The 21,235-nt window shown below is 41.2% G+C and overlaps 1 protein-coding gene across 1 annotated transcript; it reads right to left on the bottom strand.

Annotated features, from left to right (window-relative positions):
- Positions 1 to 2,945: 2,945 nt before the first annotated feature.
- LOC131701522 (ADP-ribosylation factor 4-like) lies at positions 2,946 to 20,002 on the bottom strand. The gene is made up of 6 exons (XM_058999998.1): positions 19,678 to 20,002; positions 10,210 to 10,290; positions 9,299 to 9,408; positions 6,721 to 6,792; positions 4,204 to 4,329; positions 2,946 to 3,860 (listed from the first exon to the last, which is right to left on the bottom strand). Exons 1-6 carry the CDS (start codon positions 19,742 to 19,744, stop codon positions 3,774 to 3,776), a joined length of 543 nt encoding a protein of 180 aa, XP_058855981.1. The 5' UTR covers positions 19,745 to 20,002; the 3' UTR covers positions 2,946 to 3,773.
- Positions 20,003 to 21,235: the final 1,233 nt, after the last annotated feature.

Genomic DNA, 21,235 nt, shown 5'->3' with positions numbered 1-21,235 from the left:
ATTTGCATAGTTTACTGATTATATCTTGGTCCAAGTCATTTATATAGATTAAAAATAGCAATGGTCTCAATACTGATACCTGTGATACCCCACCTGTTATGTTACTCCAGTTTGATCCCTGGCATCTAATTATAACTCTCTGCTTTCTACCTTGCAACCAGTTATGAATCCATGCTGCTACTTTACCAGTTATTCCTACTGATTTAATCTTTAAGTATAGTCTTTCGTGCGGAACTTTGTCAAATGCTTTTTGAAAATCTAAGTAGATGATGTCATACATACTATGCTTGTCGACTCTAGTAGTCACCTCCTGAAAGAAATCTAGTGAGTTAGTTAAACAATATCTACCCTTCTAAAGCCATGTTGGCTGTCTCCTATAATGTTGTTACTATATAAATATTCCTCCATTTTGGTCCTTATTATAGACATCTGATTGATGTTAAACTAGGTAGGTCTGTAGTTCCCTGGGTCAAATTGATCTCCCTTTTAAATATAGGAGCAGCATTGCCAATTTTCCAGTCCAGTGGGATGGCTCCATTATTTATAGATTTATTGAATATATAACATATTGGTTTAAAAATCTGTTCTCTAGTTTCCCTGAGGACTCCTGGACAGATTCCATCAGGCCCTGGGGATTTGTTTATTTTAAGTGCTGCTAGCTCCCTTAGTACTCCATTCTCTTCTATAACAAACTCTGGCAATGATGTTTATATTGTTATATTGTATAAATCCTCCTTTGTAAATACTTGGACTGTATTGATTAAGTACATCTGTGAATTGGTAGTTTTTAGTCACTAAATCACCACTGTTGTCATGGAAACTACTGACTTCTTTCACTTTCCTTTTAGCATTAACATTGAAAAAACCCTTTTGGATTAAGTTTACTATGCTGCTACTTGTCTCTCTAGTTCCCTTTTCACTCTCCTAGTCTGCTTTTTAAGGTCTCTGCAGGCCTCTATGTATTCTATTTGTGAGGCTGCTCCCTTTGATTTAATATATCTTTAAGATATATCTTTTTTATTTTTAATACTCAGCTTAATAGATCGATTTACCCATCATGGTTTCTTTTTCTTAAGTTTGCTGTTTCTCATTTTTGGGATAAATGTGTCCTGCATTTCTAACATCATATCCCTAAGTGTAATCCAATTGCTTTCAGCTTCCTTACCTCTTAGTATTCTATGCCAGTCTCTTTAGAAGCTTCTGTTGCATTCCTTTGTAATCCGCTCTCCTGGGATTGTAAACCATTGTCTTTGATTTATGTCCTGCCCTTGATTTATTTGCCACAAACGCTTTTATATTCTGTTCACTTATTCCTAGTGGTTCTCTTACCTGTAAGTTGTGTATCCTTGCTTCATTGTTTGTTAATATCAAATCTAGACATGAAATGTATCATCGGGGCATTCACCAGTTGTGATAAGAATCAATCTTGCACTAACTCTGTCATTCCCATGTCTGAACTGCTGTCTGAGGTCATGTGCTCCCAGGTTATGTTTGGAAAGTTGAAGTCTCCCATAATAAAGGCGTCCCCTTCCTTCCTTACTGTTTCGTGATGCTTGCATATAGATTTTAGTTTGATTCATCAGAGCCTATAAGACCCACTATTAAACCTTTAGATTTGTTTTCATTTAATTGAATCCATATTGATTCATTGCTGTTAACCATTACTTTCCAGTATTTCCAATTCTAAGTGGTTTTAATGTATATTGCGACCCCTCCCCCTCTTATCAGGTCTGTCTTTCCTAACTAACCTGTATACTGGACCAGACTGCAGATCTGCTGTAATGCCTGTGTTAGATTGCAGGTGTAGTCTATCACACAGCCTCTGGTACTGGACCAGGCTGCAGTTCTGCTGTAATGCCTGTGTTAGATTGCAGGTGTAGTCTATCACACAGCCTCTGGTACTGGACCAGGCTGCAGTTCTGCTGTAATGCCTGTGTTAGATTGCAGGTGTAGTCTATCACACAGCCTCTGGGACTGGACCAGGCTGCAGTCCTGCTGTAACGCCTGTGGTAGACTGCAGGTACAAAGTCATAGTGGGACCACAAGGTGAAATGACACACCTTTATAAACAGGGCTTCTGATTTTCAGGTTTAACCAATAAAAACACCTCCAATGCAAAAATTCACGTTGACTTGACCCCTTTTCTCGTGGAGGAGGGGGAAGAAAAAAAAAAACACCCTCTCCATGTGTAGTTGGGCAGTGTCCCTCCTTTCTCAATTTGTATCTATCATTGATTCTTTCTTAATACTTTAAACCCACACCAACTACTGAGTGGCAGCACATTCCTACATTTGTAACATGCTTGTGAGATTACAATTAGAAATTAGATTTAAAGCTATATTACAGTTCAATAGGGAGGATTTACACGCTCATGGAATTTAACATAATTGCAAATTCTGGCAAAATATAAAAAAATGACTACACACAAAAAAGGATTTCGTTGTGGAAGACAGCAAAGGAAAGAAGGTACAACTGAAGTGTGCAAGTACTGTCCAGTTACTATTAACAGCACAATCCGGGCTGTACTTTCATTCTGTAATGTACTATCTCTTCCTTCTACCTTTTCCTTTGCCAAAGGTTAATTCAAGCCTCAAGGTCATCAATGCATAAAGACGTGTAGGCTAGATTTAGGGGCGACTCCTCTGGAAAGCAGAACAGCAACTGTAAACTGGGTTAACTGGGGCCATACCATTTTCTACAGCAAATCTGGATCATCTCGAATGGATGCTGAACTCAGCAATTAAACAATTTCTGCAACACAGACCTGAGAAAGAGCAGTTCTCTTTTGAACTGCCAGGAGAAGGCTCATAGCCCTTATCAGGTAACACTAAGTCAACTAGTTGTTTCTTATTCTGAAAACACAAACCTTCTGACAAAATACTGTAATTGTTTGGCATATAATACATTATTGCATTTCAAAAGTGCAGACATAAGAAAAGGAGCCATTACAAATTACAATGTATTGTTTTATTAGGAATTATAAATGGCAAATGGGATATGTAGACATTGTTTAATTGGAAATAGTTACTTTATCCAACCCCCCCCCCCCCCCCAGCCGCCCCAATCCATTGCTAGACCACAAAACACTAGCAGAACTATAATACATCTGACAACACAGTCAATCTGATACGAAAAAGCAACATGCAATGAAAAACAGACAGCCTGTGAACAAGCCAAACAAAAACAATCGTGTGAATTAAAATATCTGTTCCTCAAAAACAGTTCAGTATAAATGACAGTTTTCAGCTGTTAGTAGCAGTGTTTCAATATGAAGGGGGAGGTACAGAGAGGAGAAAGTAAATGGTTGGGTGGCTCACTGGAAACACATACAGGTTGTCAGCAGACTGCCACTAGGAATGATACAAGACATCAGCTAACCAAGAAAAGGGTAGAACATTTTAAAACATTATATATAACATCATGTATGGGGGCTCAAAATGCACTGGGAGAAAAAAAAACAACGTTTTTTATAAGTCCTACAAAAACTGAAGTCCACACATCTGATCTAAAACAAGAAAGTTAAAAATAGAATCGTTTTTTGAATGGATCACCTTTTGTTGTCATTAATAGCATACTGCTCGTATATGCATCACATCATAACTCTGTACAAAATGTCATCCGCAAGAGCCCCCTGCATGCCGCCTGTCGCCTCTGCTTTGAATACCTTAACAAATCGACAAATGCGAGCTAGTGGAGTTGTAAGAAGCCTAGACCAGTCCTGGTAAACATGTCCTTGGTTAATAAGAGCCTGTGCTCAGCTACAAGCCCCAGGTCTAGTGCTTGGAGAGCTCGTTGGACAGCCAGTCCAGCCCCTCGTACAGGCCAGTGCCCTGTGTGGCGCAGGTCGCCTGGACGTACCACTGGAGGGAGAGAGAGAGAGTGCAGAGTCAGGGCATGGCAATCCTGGGCTGCTCCTTCAAACACCACAACCCGCACACACAATCCCATGCCAACAAACCCGCACACACAATCCCATGCCAACAAACCCGCACACACAATCCCATGCCAACAAACCCGCACACGTGTTTCCTTTTTTTAAAGCTATAATAAGATGATTAGCATGAAAGGATTCAAGCACATTACAGTTAATAATGTTACCAGAATGCAAGGCGTTTTAAACTGAAACAATACCATATGCAGATGAAAAAGGGTACCACACTAATCCATCCAGCCAGTACTCCGTTAGACCACGGGAATACTTACAGTCCTGTTGCGCAAAGCCTGCAGACCTAGCTTGTCTGTCATTTCACTGATGGCCATGGCGTTTGGCAGGTCCTGTTTGTTGGCAAATACCAGCAACACAGCCTCTCGCAGCTCGTCTTCCTGCAGCTGAAAAAACAAAGTCCACGCAGCATCAGACACGACTGAAATAGGACAGTGCGCGCAGCATCAGACACAATTGAAATAGGACAGTGCAAAACCCTCAACACAGCAATAGCTTGACTCGCAGCACAATCATTGCGATACAGTATTATATATAAACTTCAGGAAGCTATACAGGTCGCACTCAGCAGTACTGACACCCTACACTTAACCCCCTTTGCGGTCCATTGTCGGACTGGGTCCGACATTGCAATTATTCCTCTCAGGTCCTTTGTCGGACTGGGTCCGACATCATTATAGCAACGCAAAAAACTGGTTTCTAGTAGTTTTTTTTCTCCAGAAAAAGCTGAGAAAACCATTCAATTGCAGAGTGGGAGCGACGAGAGCCGAGACAAGTCGAAAAAAAAAAAAAAAGGCGTATCTCATGAATACATGGCCCTGGTATCAGATAACGGGGCGGTCGTAAGTAAACAAGCTGGCTGCCTGTGAATCCGCGCACAGAGAACACAGACATTTGCAGAGCTTTTTTGAGATGTTATAGTAATAAATTAATGACTTGGATCGCATTATTGAGGAGTTTGGTGATAAAACGAGTGATCCGGAGATGATCGATCGGTATGTACAACTATTATTTTTATTATTATTTATTTCTTACATAGATGAAAGCTATAGCGAACGAAAGGGTGGGGCGGGACTGGAGATGCCTAGTGAGTGCTTTGTTGATATGCAGGGCCATTTAAACCCGTTGGACTGTGGAAAAAAACACTTTTAAACAGCGCGTCTAAAATTAACTGCGCGTGTGAAAATGAATTAGACCTGACGTGCCTGACGCGCAATTAATAAATGGACTGCAAAGGGTTAAATGTAAGAATTCAAGAAAACATGTTAAATACAAGCATTTAGTGAACATTAGACACCAATTAATATGACAGACCATAATACACAATCTTCATAAAATAAAAAAAATTAATAAAAGCGCCTTAAGGAATTTCAGATATTTGTTCATGGCAAAAGTATTGGCACCTTTACATTAAATCTGTAAAAATGTAATAGAACTCATTTAGAAATCTGTTCATTGATTGAAAACCATTACTACAGCAGTTCAAGGCCATCAAACAAAAACACGTTGTCAAGGTCATTTATCCCAGGATCGAGAAAACGGAAGTGATTATTTCCCCTTTCCTGACAATTTATATCAGGAAAACAGAAGTAATGACTTTCGAGATCCTGAGAAATTCTCCTGATCGTGAGATATGAAAAGGTAAATCGAGATCCTGAGATAAATTCTCCTGATCGTGAGATATGAAAAGGGTAAATCGAGATCCTGAGAAATGCTCTTGTGATCAACAGAAAACAAAGACATTTTTTTTTTTCAACAAAATTCTCTGGTCCCCCCAAAGATGGACCACAGTATGTTGCAAGAAACGAGGAAAGCATTCAAATGAAAACAACCTTGTACCTACAGTTAAACATGGAAGTGGTTTGATCGTGATAGGGAGGTGCTTTAGCAGTTCAGGGACTGGAGACATTCCTGTGATTTGAGATTGAATGAATGCAGCCATGTATCAAAACATTCTTCAAAGTACCCTCTGCTGGTAGGATGATTGGCAGACAGCCATATGGTTTGGGTCGTTGTTGTGTGGAAGATTAAATGAACTGTAGAATTCTTGAAGAAAACAAAGATAAAAGCTCTGGAATGGCCTTCGTAAATCACCAGATCTACATCCTATAGAAATACTCTGGACTGAGCTGAAAAAAGCTGTAGCCAAGCAGTGTATATGCAATCTGTCTAAGCTGATGGAAATATGCAAGACAGACTGGGGCCAGATTTCACCAACAAGATGCAACATACTGGTTAAGAATGATCAAATGCCTGAAAGCCGTAATAAAAGCAAAAGGAGGACACACAAAATACTAAAGCAGAGGGCCAATACTTTTGTCATAAGCGAATACTTTAAATTAAATAAGTTTTTTTATATAGATTTGTTAAATTACTAGAAATTGTGTAGTTTTAGTTTTATTACAAAGTGGTTAAGGTTTACTAAATGCTTGTCATTAATCTGTTACCTTGAATTATCGCATAAGCACAGGGTACCAAGACTTCAGTCTGCGACTGTATACACACTCTGGCATGTACACCAGGACACATTTTAGTTTAACTTTCTGCTTCAAACAAACAGTCACTGGGTTTGCTACACTGCATACCAAGACATTCATATTAGTGAGGTCTTGTTTGATATTTTAAAGTGCAGAACAAAACAAAAAAAATTCTGTTTTTTAAAAACCCAACACAGGCTGCAATGAAGACTGTGCAGCTGGCAGGCTTGTCATCACTGACAGTGTAATCAGTCCCCGCCCCCCCCCCCCGTATTCAGCTCTGTCATGCCAGGGATTTACCATTTTCTGCAGCTCCTCCGCTGCTTCCTGTGTTCTCTCTCTGTCGTTGCTGTCCACCACGAAGATCAGACCCTGCGACACAAAGCAAAGGGGTTCAGGACTCATTCAAACCTTAAACAGAGTTTTTATAACAACTCAAGTAATCACGAGAAGCCCTCCATGCACTGCAACATTAATGTGAAGACGACACCCGTGTACATGCAAAAAAGAGGGAATAAATATGAAACAAGCACTGCACCCCCCTACTGTACACACACCACCTTACACTGCACCCCTACTGTACACACACCACCTTACACTGCACCCCTACTGTAGACACACCACCTTACACTGCACCCCTACTGTAGACACACCACCTTACACTGCACCCCTACTGTACACACACCACCTTACCATTTTTTCTAACTTATCCCTATACTGTCCCTGGCCTTGATAGTATTGTCCTTGAGTAGCAGAATATACTGAAATTGAACTCCTGCTTGCAATGGCCCCTGTGTGAAATCAGTAGTTTTTAATCTAGTCAACTAACTTCTTACCCACGACCCGACCCGCTACTACAGGACCTGACTTTGAATGACTGAATAACTTGTTCAACATGTCAGTGCAATGCAGTGCTACACTTGTAAAGTATGTGTATGGTTATGGTTCAGATTAACAAAACAAAATGAATGTATTTGTACAGCTGGAAATGTAATGAGATTGTACTGCACCGTATGCAACACGAAGATGTTTTGTTTCCTGGGTATTAGATGGGGCACGGTTCATTTTATTATTGTTTTGCTTTAATTGATGCAAGCAGTACTGTTTAATACTTTTCTTTTAAATTTGAATACAACAAATTTGTAAAAGCCAATGCAGCTGGAACTATGGCTTTGGAAAAAGTGTTCAGTAAAGCAATGATGATATGTTCTTGAACTTGTTTGGGTACTTGCCAAGCTAAAATAAAACAGGTTAATACAAATGCGATGTGGGATGAAAGTTGATTTCACGCTCTGTTAATGATTACTTTAAATTCATTCAAGTACCAATTGTCAGTGGTTTACACTTCCTACTGGAATACAGTACTGTAGTAGTACTATATCTCAAACACAATTTATTAAATGGAATAAAATGTTGCAAACAATGGTTGTTTCTGAACTAAACCGGTGTATATCTTTATATCACTGTTGAGCACGTAGGAAAACAAATTAATTGTGGGAAAAAAAAGAAAGTATTTTAAAACACAAAAAAAGGTAGTTTTCCTAAAATTGAAGTCTCAAAAAGGGGGGAGTGGCTTTTACACCAGTGCGTCTGATACCACGATTTGTATGGTAAATCGTCCCCTGGGCTTTTCCAATACTGAAAATGATTTTGGATAATGATAATGCTAATGCAAATGCAGGTTAGTTATGACCACACAGCTGCCCTTCTGAAAGCACATGCCAGCTGGAAGCTGTATAATGGCTTCAAGGTGAACAGTATAGAACTGCTCTGATGACACTGCTTCTCTATGTAAAGCACAACATCTTTGCTTCCAAGTATTTACATTTACAGCACCCCCCTCACCAGCACTCCACACACAGGAGGTGCTGACCAGGCCTGAGCTTGTACATCTTCCAAGATCCAAAATGAATGTGGCGTGACACAGCAAGGGCCTCCAGGCTTAATTCAATACAACACGCTGCAGTCACAGGAATTACTAATGCAGGCCTGCAAGTCCAAGAGATGCCATTCAAGCACCCATGTCCACCCTGTAGTGCTTCTCCTACTTTTCTGTTTGACACGTCAACCTGTTACTCTTGACACAGCGGGATAAAACTAACTTGACTTTCATAAATACATTCATAAACACATTTAGCAAGTGCTCAATGTTCAGAGGGTTCCCTACAAGACTTGAATCTCTGGATAGAGAACGCTCAACACAAGTATAATACAAATAGTTTAAGATACGTGATGCAGGATTACACACAGGAAAAGCAGGTCTTACACTTACTGGCAAAGCATTAAAATGGAGAGAAGGCTGAGGGTGTTTTTAGTTCATTATTTAAATATAAAAACACATTCCTCAATCACTTTCCAAATAAGCAGGACTGCCTTGCACGTGAATAAGCAGGACTGCCTTGCACGTGAATAAGCAGGACTGCCTTGCACGTGAATAAGCAGGACTGCCTTGCACGTGAATAAGCAGGACTGCCTTGCACGTGAATAAGCAGGACTGCCTTGCACGTGAATAAGCAGGACTGCCTTGCACGTGAATAAGCAGGACTGCCTTGCACGTGAATAAGCAGGACTGCCTTGCACGTGAATAAGCAGGACTGCCTTGCACGTGAATAAGCAGGACTGCCTTGCACGTGAATAAGCAGGACTGCCTTGCACGTGAATAAGCAGGACTGCCTTGCACGTGAATAAGCAGGACTGCCTGGATTGTATTAAGCAGTGTACTAGCTGCTCATCTGTAAAGGGAGCATGTTGCCTGGTGTTTTGGAAATGCATGCAGCCTCGTGACCATGTCTCTTGGCTCTAGTGTTGGCTCTAGTGTTGAAGCGGGAGTGCTGCATGTACTGTGTGTGCTCATGAGTAGTTCATCTGTGCTTCTTACCTGGGTGTTTTGGAAGTAGTGCCTCCACAGAGGTCGGATTTTGTCCTGGCCGCCCACGTCCCACACTGTGAAGCAGATGTTCTTGTACTCTACCGTCTCCACGTTGAACCCTGAACACCACAACACGGGTTATTTGTGTCAGGGCAGAAATGCACACTTTAGACAGGCGTCACATTTAAAGGGGATCTCTAGCGTACAACATGAAACTAAACCAATTGTTAGAAGTGTGACTCCCTTACTGCCACGACCATTAATATTGCTTCACATTACAGTTTCCAGCAGTTTAGCAGACTTTACAGAACACGCACTGGCTTCAGCCCTCAGTTAGACTGAAGCTGGGCAGGGCGTGGTGAAATGAGCAGAGGGAATGTCCAAGCACATACTGCCTTCATGCCAAGGCTGCCAGAGGCCAGTAACACTCACTGAAGCCATCAGCAGAGCGTCATTAAATCAAGACTGTCTTCAATGGGAAAAGCAATGTGTGACTTCTAAATATAATGCATTATACACAAAACAAAACAATGGATGTTGTACTTCTAAATTCACAATTAAAACATGAACATGTTTAAAATTAGATTGTGGCTGAAATGCAAGATAATGCAGAGTGCTGGACTCCCTGTGCACTGTATACTGCACATGACAACGCAGCCCCTTGCAATGTAATTTAATATAGAGCATAAGGTATGCAATAGCAACCCAAACCTCCATTTCACAAGCATGCTCCAGCACAACATACAGCAATAGGGGTTATGGGAGAATCCTTAAAGCACGTTTTAGCTCAGGAAGCAAGAGACAAATTAAGCTTGTATCTAGCCTTTACATATATCCCTTATTTTGATGTTATAGTCTTAAGCTACAATAACTAGAACTGGCCCTTGGACAATACTGGGACAAGCTTGAATGGCTCTTACCAATTGTTGGAATTGTTGTGACGATCTCGCCCAACTTCAGCTTGTACAGAATGGTGGTCTTACCAGCAGCATCCAAACCCACTGCAAACAAGAAAGGGTATACTTAAGTTAACAGATCGTTAAACAAGTTTAAAATAAAACACTGAAAGGTAATTGTACAGTATTTGGGTTCATTTCATAGCACTACACAAAAGAATGGTGGAAAAACAACAAAAATCTCTTTTCCTAAAGCAGCCCACTTGGCCAGAAGCATCTAAAGCATGGCGAGTCCCCAGCGAGCAGGTTCAGCAAGGCTGGGCAGAGTGCACACCAGCGCCACTCCTCTTTAAAATGAAAAGCATAGCATCTAAAGCATGGCGAGTCCCCAGTGAGCAGGTTCAGCAAGGCTGGGCAGAGTGCACACCAGCGCCACTCCTCTTTAAAATGAAAAGCATAGCATCTAAAGCATGGCGAGTCCCCAGTGAGCAGGTTCAGCAAGGCTGGGCAGAGTGCACACCAGCGCCACTCCACTTTAAAAACAAAAGCATGGGGAAACTATCCTGTTTCTTAACAATATACAAGAAATGGAGACCAAGATACTGGGCTGTTTTTTTGTAAACAAGCTATGTCATTACCGTTACTTGTATTTACTAGTTTAATTATTCAATAGATTATTAGTGCTTTTACCACCACTGGCACCAAAGAGACATACAGAAGCTAAGACTGAGGAGTTACGCATAATCTGATGTTCTTGAATTGATGTAACAGTTTTCAATAATTTAGTAGCTATTCGCTATTATATTCAGTATATTATCAGCAACTCTTCCGTTAGTTTCGGGGACTTTATTTTTTGGACATCAATGCATTGACTTAATATTTACTAAACGACAATCTCTGCAAATATCCATGAAATAACACGGCCCTTTAAGCAGGGGGCATTCCCGAGTTCAAAGTGCAGGTTAATGAAGCGTGGCCCCCTCACACACACAGGGATGCGTCACAGACAGTGCAGTTAAAAAGCAGCTCCAGCCTGTGCACTCGTGCATGCTGACTGTACCACTCAGCAGCCAGCCCCCGACTCTCTAAACACACTGCTATACTTCACATTACAGACTCGGCAGCAAGTGTGCATTCATAATCTCAGCACCGCTGCAAACTGAAGTTCTGAAAATTCCTGGAGGGTTTACTGGACACGCAGCACCCGCCTAGATAAACACAGCAGAGCAGTAACTGGCCGAACAATAGCCATTCCACCCTCCCATGACTTCACTCAATACCACTGGAAACAACGAAACACTTGTCAATACTGATCTTCGTTTCTTCCAGCACACTGGCAATCCAGTTAGTTATGAGGAGGCAGGCTTCATTTAAAGCTCTGAGCTTCAAAGTGTGCTTAACCAGCAGCGACTTCTGAAGAACACACTTTAAAACACTGTCTGATTTGAAGCCACGCTGTTTATATATTAAAAAAAAAAAACACAGAAACACACAATGAACAAATAAACAAACAAGTAGTGTAAAATAGTGTGCCACAACAGTAAATACAAATAAGAGCCATCAGTAACATGACAAAGTATCACAAGGACCCAAATCCACTGACTGCATGTATGTGTGGAAGTGTGACCTCCTTACAGACTGGGATGGGTGCAGCCAAGTTCATTACAACTGGACCAAGCAGATCTCTAGATAAAACCAAAAATGCAAGTGTGACATACCTATATAAAGACATACAGGCCTCCCTACAGATCTGCAGGCCCATCAGGGGATATTGAAATCAGTTAGAAACTGAACTGAAGAGATCATAATTGGGTTAGAGTAAGGCTGGGTCCATATAAAATTTCCAGAGTATGATAGCCGTCAAAAAAAATACCATGGTACAAATCATGCAAGTTATAAAAATGAAGGCTTACCAAACATGGAGAAATACTGAAAATTACTTTGAAAACATAAGCAATTCCAAAACATGTTATTTTAGAAATCACTTTCTTTAACGGAATGCTTTAAACAGGAAAGCTAAAATAAGGCAGCGCATAACATCTTAAAGAATCTGAATTTTAAAACTTTAGAAGTACCCTAAAGTAGCACAATATGTGCTGCAAGCCTTGCCTTTTATTTTGAATGCTGCAGTTTTTTTTTTTTTTTTGTTTTTTTTAAAGGTATCAGATTAATTTCACCCACTTGGGCTGCTATGATTAAATCAAAAATAGATTTTTCGATCGATTCCATTCCTCATTATATACATCAACAAATACTGGATAATCGATTCAATAAATACATTTGTGTACCGTGCAGTTAATAACATTATTTAAGATTATCATTGAAACTGCACGAACGTCCTGCCTTGATATTTACAGTATTTCTACCACAGACAAGCAGTGGGTGTGCTCTTCTTTACCTGCTCGTGTTAACTAGCATCAGTTAGGGAAATGCTTTGTAAGTACACCCCTCTGTGTATTCGACGTAAACAAACAAAAAGGTGTGGCGCCTTGAATCCAGAGCAGGAGGTAAACAGCCTGTATATAGTTTGCGCTTCTTTGGAGTTTCAAAATGAACAGTTATATAATGAATATTTAACAATATTCAATAACGTGTGTGTATATATATATATATATATATATATATATATATATATATATATATATATATATATATATATATATATATATAAAAATTGATCAGGTGATGTTAAATGCAATTTTGGAGTAACGATCAGCTTGACCTATAGCAGGTATGCGTGTCATGGTGAGTAAATCAATGTATTTGTATTTATTGTTTTAGGCAGGGATTTCCGCATTGTGTGTTTCACAGACAGTGAAGGTTAGGTGGTACAGTATTAAGATGCAATGCGAGTTACTGCAGATGTCACTGAAAAAAAAAAACCCTTTTCATAGTCGTGTCTAGTTTATATAGATTAAATTCCAAAGAAATGTAATCTGTTTGGAATATTTTAGTAACACCCCTGGAATACGTCAAGATTTAAGCTTGTTGTGAATGTTTTTTTTTTTCTCCTGATGCTACCCAGGCGTAATTACCCCTCACATTCAATTGTTCTGCACAAGCATTTACTGAACTGCACTGACATTAAAATCACGTCGGGGGGGAGAGGAATGGAGTGAAAATGTATGTGGGCTGTACAATCAGCGATATTTATTCGAACGATTCGATTTTGTGTACCCAGTTAATCGATGGCTATTTGGAGGCTTTACTGACAGCCCTACATTACACTGCACAAGAGAGCTTCCAATGTTGTTACTTGCGATTATTACACATCTAGCAATATAAAACGCTTGGAAACTCTAATAACATGTTTAAACAAAACTACTGAATACGGAGGCGATCCTGCTGCAGTCGCTTGTCTCTGCTATTGAGACATTGAAACTTGGATTCTGTGTCACTGACAGTTTCCTCCAAATCCATTAACGCAGTAATCAGTTTGTACTGAATTTATAGTTGAACTAATAAGATGATAAACGTTATATTACTGTAGCTTTTATTAGGCAGCCTTATAATAAAATCATAATTAAGTCAGATGTTTAAAGGTTTTAAATTATGCTCACCGACAGAGAACAGCCTCAATACAAAGGCTTCGCAGCAGAACATATCTTTACTTGACTTTCTTTAGCTCTTTGCAGTGCTTTTATTTGTTCTTGATGTGTCTGGCCAGTTGTATGTGGTTTAGGACGGGCGAGATGTCGTGTGAGGCTCATGAGAAAGCGGAGTACAGTTGTATGTGGTTTAGGACGGGCGAGATGTCGTGTGAGGCTCATGAGAAAGCGGAGTACAGTTGTATGTGGTTTAGGATGGGCGAGATGTCGTGTGAGGCTCATGAGAAAGCGGAGTACAGTTGTATGTGGTTTAGGACGGGCGAGATGTCGTGTGAGGCTCATGAGAAAGCGGAGTACAGTTGTATGTGGTTTAGGACGGGCGAGATGTCGTGCGAGGCTCATGAGAAAGCGGAGTACAGTTGTATGTGGTTTAGGACGGGCGAGATGTCGTGCGAGGCTCATGAGAAAGCGGAGTACAGTTGTATGTCGTTTAGGACGGGCGAGATGTCGTGTGAGGCTCATGAGAAAGCGGAGTACAGTTGTATGTCGTTTAGGACGGGCGAGATGTCGTGTGAGGCTCATGAGAAAGCGGAGTACAGTTGTATGTCGTTTAGGACGGGCGAGATGTCGTGTGAGGCTCATGAGAAAGCGGAGTACAGTTGTATGTCGTTTAGGACGGACGAGATGTCGTGTGAGGCTCATGAGAAAGCGGAGTACAGTTGTATGAGGTTTAGGACGGACGAGATGTCGTGTGAGGCTCATGAGAAAGCGGAGCACAGTTGTATGTCGTTTAGGACGGGCGAGATGTCGTGTGAGGCTCATGAGAAAGCGGAGTACAGTTGTATGTGGTTTAGGACGGGCGAGATGTCGTGCGAGGCTCATGAGAAAGCGGAGTACAGTTGTATGTCGTTTAGGCTCATGAGAAAGCAGAGTAGTACTGGAGTCTTGTTTTCTAAAGGATGTTGAATTGTGTTCAAGCTACACCAGACACACTGGCAGGCTTCACAGATGAAGCGTGCAACACTCGAGTTTTACACCAATAGAATTGCGTAGTGTCTGCCTACATACCGCACTCCTTCAGACACCTTACCCTCTCTCCATCAGGCACACAGACTTTTTACAGAAAGGGGCTTTTAGCTGTAGGGACAAAAGCTTAAACCTGACACCTAATGAAGGCATGCTCTTGCTACAAAAGAACTTGTATAAATTATTTTTTAAACTTCACTCACACCCAGTTTAGTCCTATTTATGCAACAGTGGGTTACTTAAACTTAAGATGAACCTGATTCAAATCCCATACACACGGTCATAGCAGCACTCCACTGCAGCTCAGGACAGGAGCGGGGCTCAAACACACTGCCAGCACTCCAGCTCATAAAAAGTGGGGTTATGCTGCTGTTTAAGAACTAGAAAAAGGTTCTCCATTGTGAATTAGCTGGCTCTCCAGTTCCACCCCCCCTCCCTGTAAATCACTTGTTGTGCACCTCCTTCATCTGCAAGGCTGTACTATTTGTTCTCTTAATGAGTAATGTGGTTGGGTGCCATGTTTAATATTACCATGGAGATGTTTCTACTGCAACTGTAGCCTATACTTACACATTTACTTAGCCTGAGAAGAAAAATAATTTTGAAAGTTCCCAGCATAAAAATAAAATAATGCAAGTTGTTCCCACTGTTAACACAATATTAGACACATTAACTTCTAGGGGTGCTCTGCTTAGCCCTCTACAAATACACTGGCTGCAGGTCTCTTAACAACTCATTTGTGATCGGTAAGGAAATCGCTACTGTGCACTGACCTCCAGCCATTGCTTAACCTCTCCTCACAATACAAGATCTGCCGTCAGGTAATTACAAACCTATAGAAATTACTCAATAAAACAAATGAGTATATAAATAACCAAATGAAATGTAAGATGGTTAAACGTAGGACGGGCCCATCGCCAGGGTGTGCCTCCTAATCTGATTTCACAGCAAATTCAAATTCATTGGGTTTCTTTACCCCTCCAATTCTCAAGGGCGCAATATACTTGGTTTAGGACGGGCGAGATGTCGGGTGAGGCTCATGAGAAAGCGGAGTACAGTTGTATGTCGTTTAGGACGGGCGAGATGTCGTGTGAGGCTCATGAGAAAGCGGAGTACAGTTGTATGTCGTTTAGGACGGACGAGATGTCGTGCGAGGCTCATGAGAAAGCGGAGTACAGTTGTATGTCGTTTAGGACGGGTGAGATGTCGTGTGAGGCTCATGAGAAAGCGGAGTACAGTTGTATGTGGTTTAGGACGGACGAGATGTCGTGCGAGGCTCATGAGAAAGCGGAGTACAGTTGTATGTCGTTTAGGCTCATGAGAAAGCAGAGTAGTACTGGAGTCTTGTTTTCTACAGGATGTTGAATTGTGTTCAAGCTACACCAGACACACTCGCAGGCTTCACAGATGAAGCGTGCAACACTCGAGTTTTACACCAATAGAATTGCGTAGTGTCTGCCTACATACCGCACTCCTTCAGACACCTTACCCTCTCTCCATCAGGCACACAGACTTTTTACAGAAAGGGGCTTTTAGCTGTAGGGACAGTAGGGCACAATATACTGCAGTTCAGGGGCACAATCGAAGGGTTAACTGCAACCCTTAAAAAGATCCATTTCAGTGCACACTGCCTGACACTGCAGCAATTCAGCAGCACAACTGCACACTGTCAATGGGGGTTAAACGCAACATCAATTACTGTATCCATGGCCAGTCTATGAAAATGGAATTGAAGAAGTCACCAATACCAAACTACTACAGCGACATGACCACACACACCTGAAGCGGCACAGACGCGATGTGACAGATTGGAAAAGTGATCTAAAAAAATGCTATTGACAAAACTATGATCAAGACTGGTACATATTTGTATTTCAACATACCAGGCTCATCGGGTTCCTTTGGAATTGACTCCCATATATTATCTTTTATCTGTGTATCATTAAAATTGCAACAATCTTTGTCATAAAGCTTTGGGTATTTTTCCACACCAAGTATTAATTCTTCCTCCTTATTTTAGGTGCTGCTTCACCCTGCTGGACTGCGTGCTTTGAAGATGTTCTCTGATTGATCAATTCCCTAGTTGTCACGCAAAGAAATCACTAAAAATGATTTTGTTACACTGACATTGTGTTTTAAGTGAAAGGGGAGCTGTATTGTAAATGTTACTGATTTTTGGAAAATAATCTACAAATTGTTTCTTGGGATTCTCTCTTATTTGTTTTGTGTTTCCCTTGAACACCTGGTTGAGAATTTTGCTATGTTTGCGTTAAACGGTTTCTGCATCAGTTTAACTAAGAGCGAAAGTGCTAGAGCCTTATTTTTAGATAATTCTGCAATTAAGTAAGAACAGAGAAAATACCATGCCTGAATATGCCTCTTATTGTGACATTGAAATATTAATTACATCCCCAGCTACGGGCTCCCGAGTGGCGCATCCAGTAAAGGCGCTCCTCGCAGGATGTGCTCTATAGCCTGGAGATCGCTGGTTCGAATCCAGGCTATGTCACAGCTGACCGTGACCGAGAGTTCCTAGGGGGCGGCGCACAATTGGCTGAGCGCTGCCCGGGTAGGGAGGGCTTAGGTCGGCAGGGGAATCCACGGCTCACCGCGCATCAGCGACCCCTGTGGCCGATAGGGCGCCTGTGGCTCTGCAGCGGAGCCGCCAGATCTGTGTTGTCCTCCGGCACTATAGGTCTGGTAGCATTGCTGTGGATCTGCAGTGCGAAAAATGACGGCTTGGAAGGAGCACGTTTCGGAGGACGCGTGTTCCAGCCTCCGTTTCCTGAGTCGGCGGGGGGGTTGCGAGCGGTGAGCCGGGGATACAGATAATAATTGGGCATGCTAAATTGGGGTGAAAACCGGGGTAAAAATAATTGCCGACGACTAAATTTAAAAAAAAAAAAAAAAAAAAATTACATCCCCAGCTCACAGCTGCTTATTTTACTGTTGAGCAGATTTCCAAAGGGAAGCAACAGAGAGCTGTTCCAAGAGGTTAACAGCATTTGCCTAGTATATAAAAGCAGCACCAGTAACAGTGTGGGTTTGGACACTCGCAACATGTTACAATGCTGTGAGGGCTGAGGACTGATTGTCTTGCACATGGAATGAAATCCCCGAGTTCCATAATAAACTGACCTGACACACTGACAGAGCCGACAGGAGGAGGTGCTCAGCAGGCAGGTGATTCCACATCTAAGACTCCACCTGAGAAAGGTTGTCACTGTTGGCCATGCTGGAGATAATACTAGTGGGTTTAGGCAATACATCTTTTAACTACATGTTCTATTTGACTTTGCTGAGGGAGGAGGTTTAGCGTTTTCTTCCCCTGTAGTAGAAATGAATCACAGTGTAACACAGAGTTCATTCTTCCGCTAGGACCTTTGACCCAGTGTCTGGTGCACACAGAACTGTGCCGCACATTCCTTCAGGTGCGTCGCTATGGGAAAGGAAGCTCCTCAGTGCTGGGCTGCAGCCACGCTACACACAGGCACTGGATTAGCAGGAAGGACTGCACAATACTGCTGCTGCTGCTGGCCAGGGCTGATGCAAATGTGTACTCACCCAATTTACATTTCATGAGTTCAGTCAAAAAGCATCAAACTTGATTTTTTTTTTTTTTTTTTTTTAAATCAGTATATGAAGCAGTTCAAGCATGACGTTGACTTGTTTAATTAGAGCATGCTAGCAGTCCACTGTTCTTACAGTCCACCTGTACAGGAACTGTAGTAATAGTCTACTTCTAATACATAGTTTTACAATCAAATGAAGGGCAGCTGTGCATTCTTAAAGGGGGCTGCTTTTTGTATTTTCCTTAGCAAGTTAAGCCCACTTGTGTTGCGTTATTTCTTTAATGGAAAAAACCTACTTTGAAACTACATATATATATATATATATATATATATATATATATATATATATATATATACACACACATATATATATATATATATATATATATACATATACATATATATATATATATACATATACATATATATATACATATACATATATATATATATATATATATATATATATATATATTACACACACTAAAACGAATCTAGAATTTACAAAGCGGTCAATGAAGGCAAACACGGATTTCCTATTTCGTAAATATAACTCAACACAAGGAGTGTTACTGTCGACGATGTAACTCACCACCCCATTACAAATAGTAAATAAAACGGCAGCGATTTTACTGGAGTATTTACAGCAAACGGAGCACTCTGCTTTGACTGTCCGTCGTTTGCTTCTAGAAGAACACAGCGTAGCGAATCTAACTCGAGGACCGGGGCCGGCCTTCTAATTAATTCATGAAACAATTGCACTATTCACGTGCCCTGGCAAAGGGGTAAATACAGCATCGCAGGTCTAACACACTAAATTTTTACCAATTTAACTGGTGTTTTTTTGTTTGTTTTTTTTAAATGGGAAATGTCAGGAAATGTTTTATGGACGACGACTCATTCCAAAACTACAGCTGGCCCACGCAAGTTAATTCACCCAGATGCACTGCCAGCCATTCATATTTCTCTCAACCTAGGGGTACATTTATATCCGTGACTTGTTATACACCGATATTTAACAAATATACTGTCTGACCTATTTAATGATTCGGTTTTAAATAATGAAGTTAAAGCCCAGACCTTTGACAAGGAAATTGTTTATATATTCAGCCCGGCGGTACCACCGTCGTTTCAAGAATGCCAGGGAGTTTGCGGAGGTATTCCGAGCTCCAGGCAACCCCCATAAAAACATTCAGTGCGAAGCGGATTTGTACTCGGGTTAACCTTATCGTAGATAAAGACAAGTTTACTCGCTAAACAGCGACCGCGTTGGAGCAACATTAACCGTACTATCTACCCGTCCACAGTAACCAGCCCTGCCCAGGCCAAGCCGACCCCACACTTACCCATCAGAATCCGCATCTGCTTCTTGCCAAACAGGCGAGAGAAGATACTCGAAATGGTCAGGCCCATGTTTCTGTCGCTGCCTCGAATTCAGTGATATTAAATAAACTGCTGCTGGGAGTCGTGCAGGTCCTGTCCGTGTCTCTGCTCCGCGGCGCCGGCTCTGTGGTGCTGTCTGCTCTGGAGTTCCGGATCTCGGTCGTCTCTCTGCCACGTCACACTCCGCTCCAGCTCAGCTCCAACGCGGAGAAAATGACGTCAGCGGCGCCACATCCCAACATGCAGCAGGATAGGGAGTATGTGCGGGGCTGAGACGAGAGGCTCGCAAACGTCAGCAATGCTCCTCAATTCAAACCCTTGTGCTCGCTTACGTTTGGAACAGTATAGTTGTATTTGTATACAATACTAGCTGATAAGTATTAACAGTCATATTACCTTTTGGGTCTGTTTGACCCAATACTGGTTTACATTGACCTTAAATGTGACATTCCAACCCCCCCCAATAATATCTGATTACTTTTCTTTTGTTGGGGTCACGAACTTATAAGAGAAATTTTTAAAAAAAATGGTTTTGAGATTTTTATTTATTTATTTTTTTTAGAACTTATCTTGTATACAAACATAATGCCTTGAGTCAATATTGATTGATTCATTTAATCCCACCGGTCACAATTCTGACCAAAAAATAAATCTGTATTTTTGCAGTTCTAAATTAGTTATAATTGTACTTTAAAATGCATCTTTCATATAGTATGGCTTATCAAGTTGTCATGTAAAAATGTGAATATGATTTCACATGATTGGTGGAAATGGCCATGTGACCACATGCATATTACTTCCTGGTTGGTTGTGAATGAAGGATGGAGGTATGGAGGCTCTTGAAGAAACAGTATGTAATAAGTGAAGTTTTGTAGAAATACACCCACTCCTCGTTGTCTCGCCCCTCGCTATACTGCGGATTCGGATGTATCGCGGTCCTGGAGTTGGATCCCCATTTTTACAGTCTAACTGCACATGCCTTAGCTGCAATATACATCGGCACTTAGAATTACTGTTCGTTTTATTCCATACTGCACATCACAAACTCCAAACAGCAATATACAAAACAATTAAAAACAAAGCATTAATCTCGTACTGTTATCATATACACACGCACTGCACAATAACACAAAGCAAATTAAATATCTACTTGCTGAAGCGGTTTTTATTTTAGCCAATGAGGTGTTCACTTGTGGCTAGCAAAAGTCACAGGGCAGTGACGTCAGCTCCCTAGCAACAAGCCTCCTACGTTGGCAAATGATTCTTTCAATGCAGCGGGTTTGTGCATTTGAGAAAGGAGAGGAAGACTCATGAAAATAATTGGAGATTGAAGTTGCTGCAAAGCAATTACCCTCTGCAGTATAAATTAAAACGTTGTGCTGCTTTTTATATGAAAAATGAGACCCTGACGCCCCCGGTAAAACGAGGGAGTGGTTGTACAGTATTTGTTAGCCTATTTGTTTTTCTATGGGTCTCTCGATATATCGCAGCCCTCGATATATAGTGGATTTATATTGGACT

Source organism: Acipenser ruthenus, chromosome 25, assembly GCF_902713425.1.
Source record: "Acipenser ruthenus chromosome 25, fAciRut3.2 maternal haplotype, whole genome shotgun sequence".
Lineage (NCBI taxonomy): Eukaryota > Metazoa > Chordata > Actinopteri > Acipenseriformes > Acipenseridae > Acipenser > Acipenser ruthenus.
The sequence above is the reverse complement of the archived record's forward strand: the minus strand, read 5'-3'. Positions and strand labels throughout refer to the sequence as shown.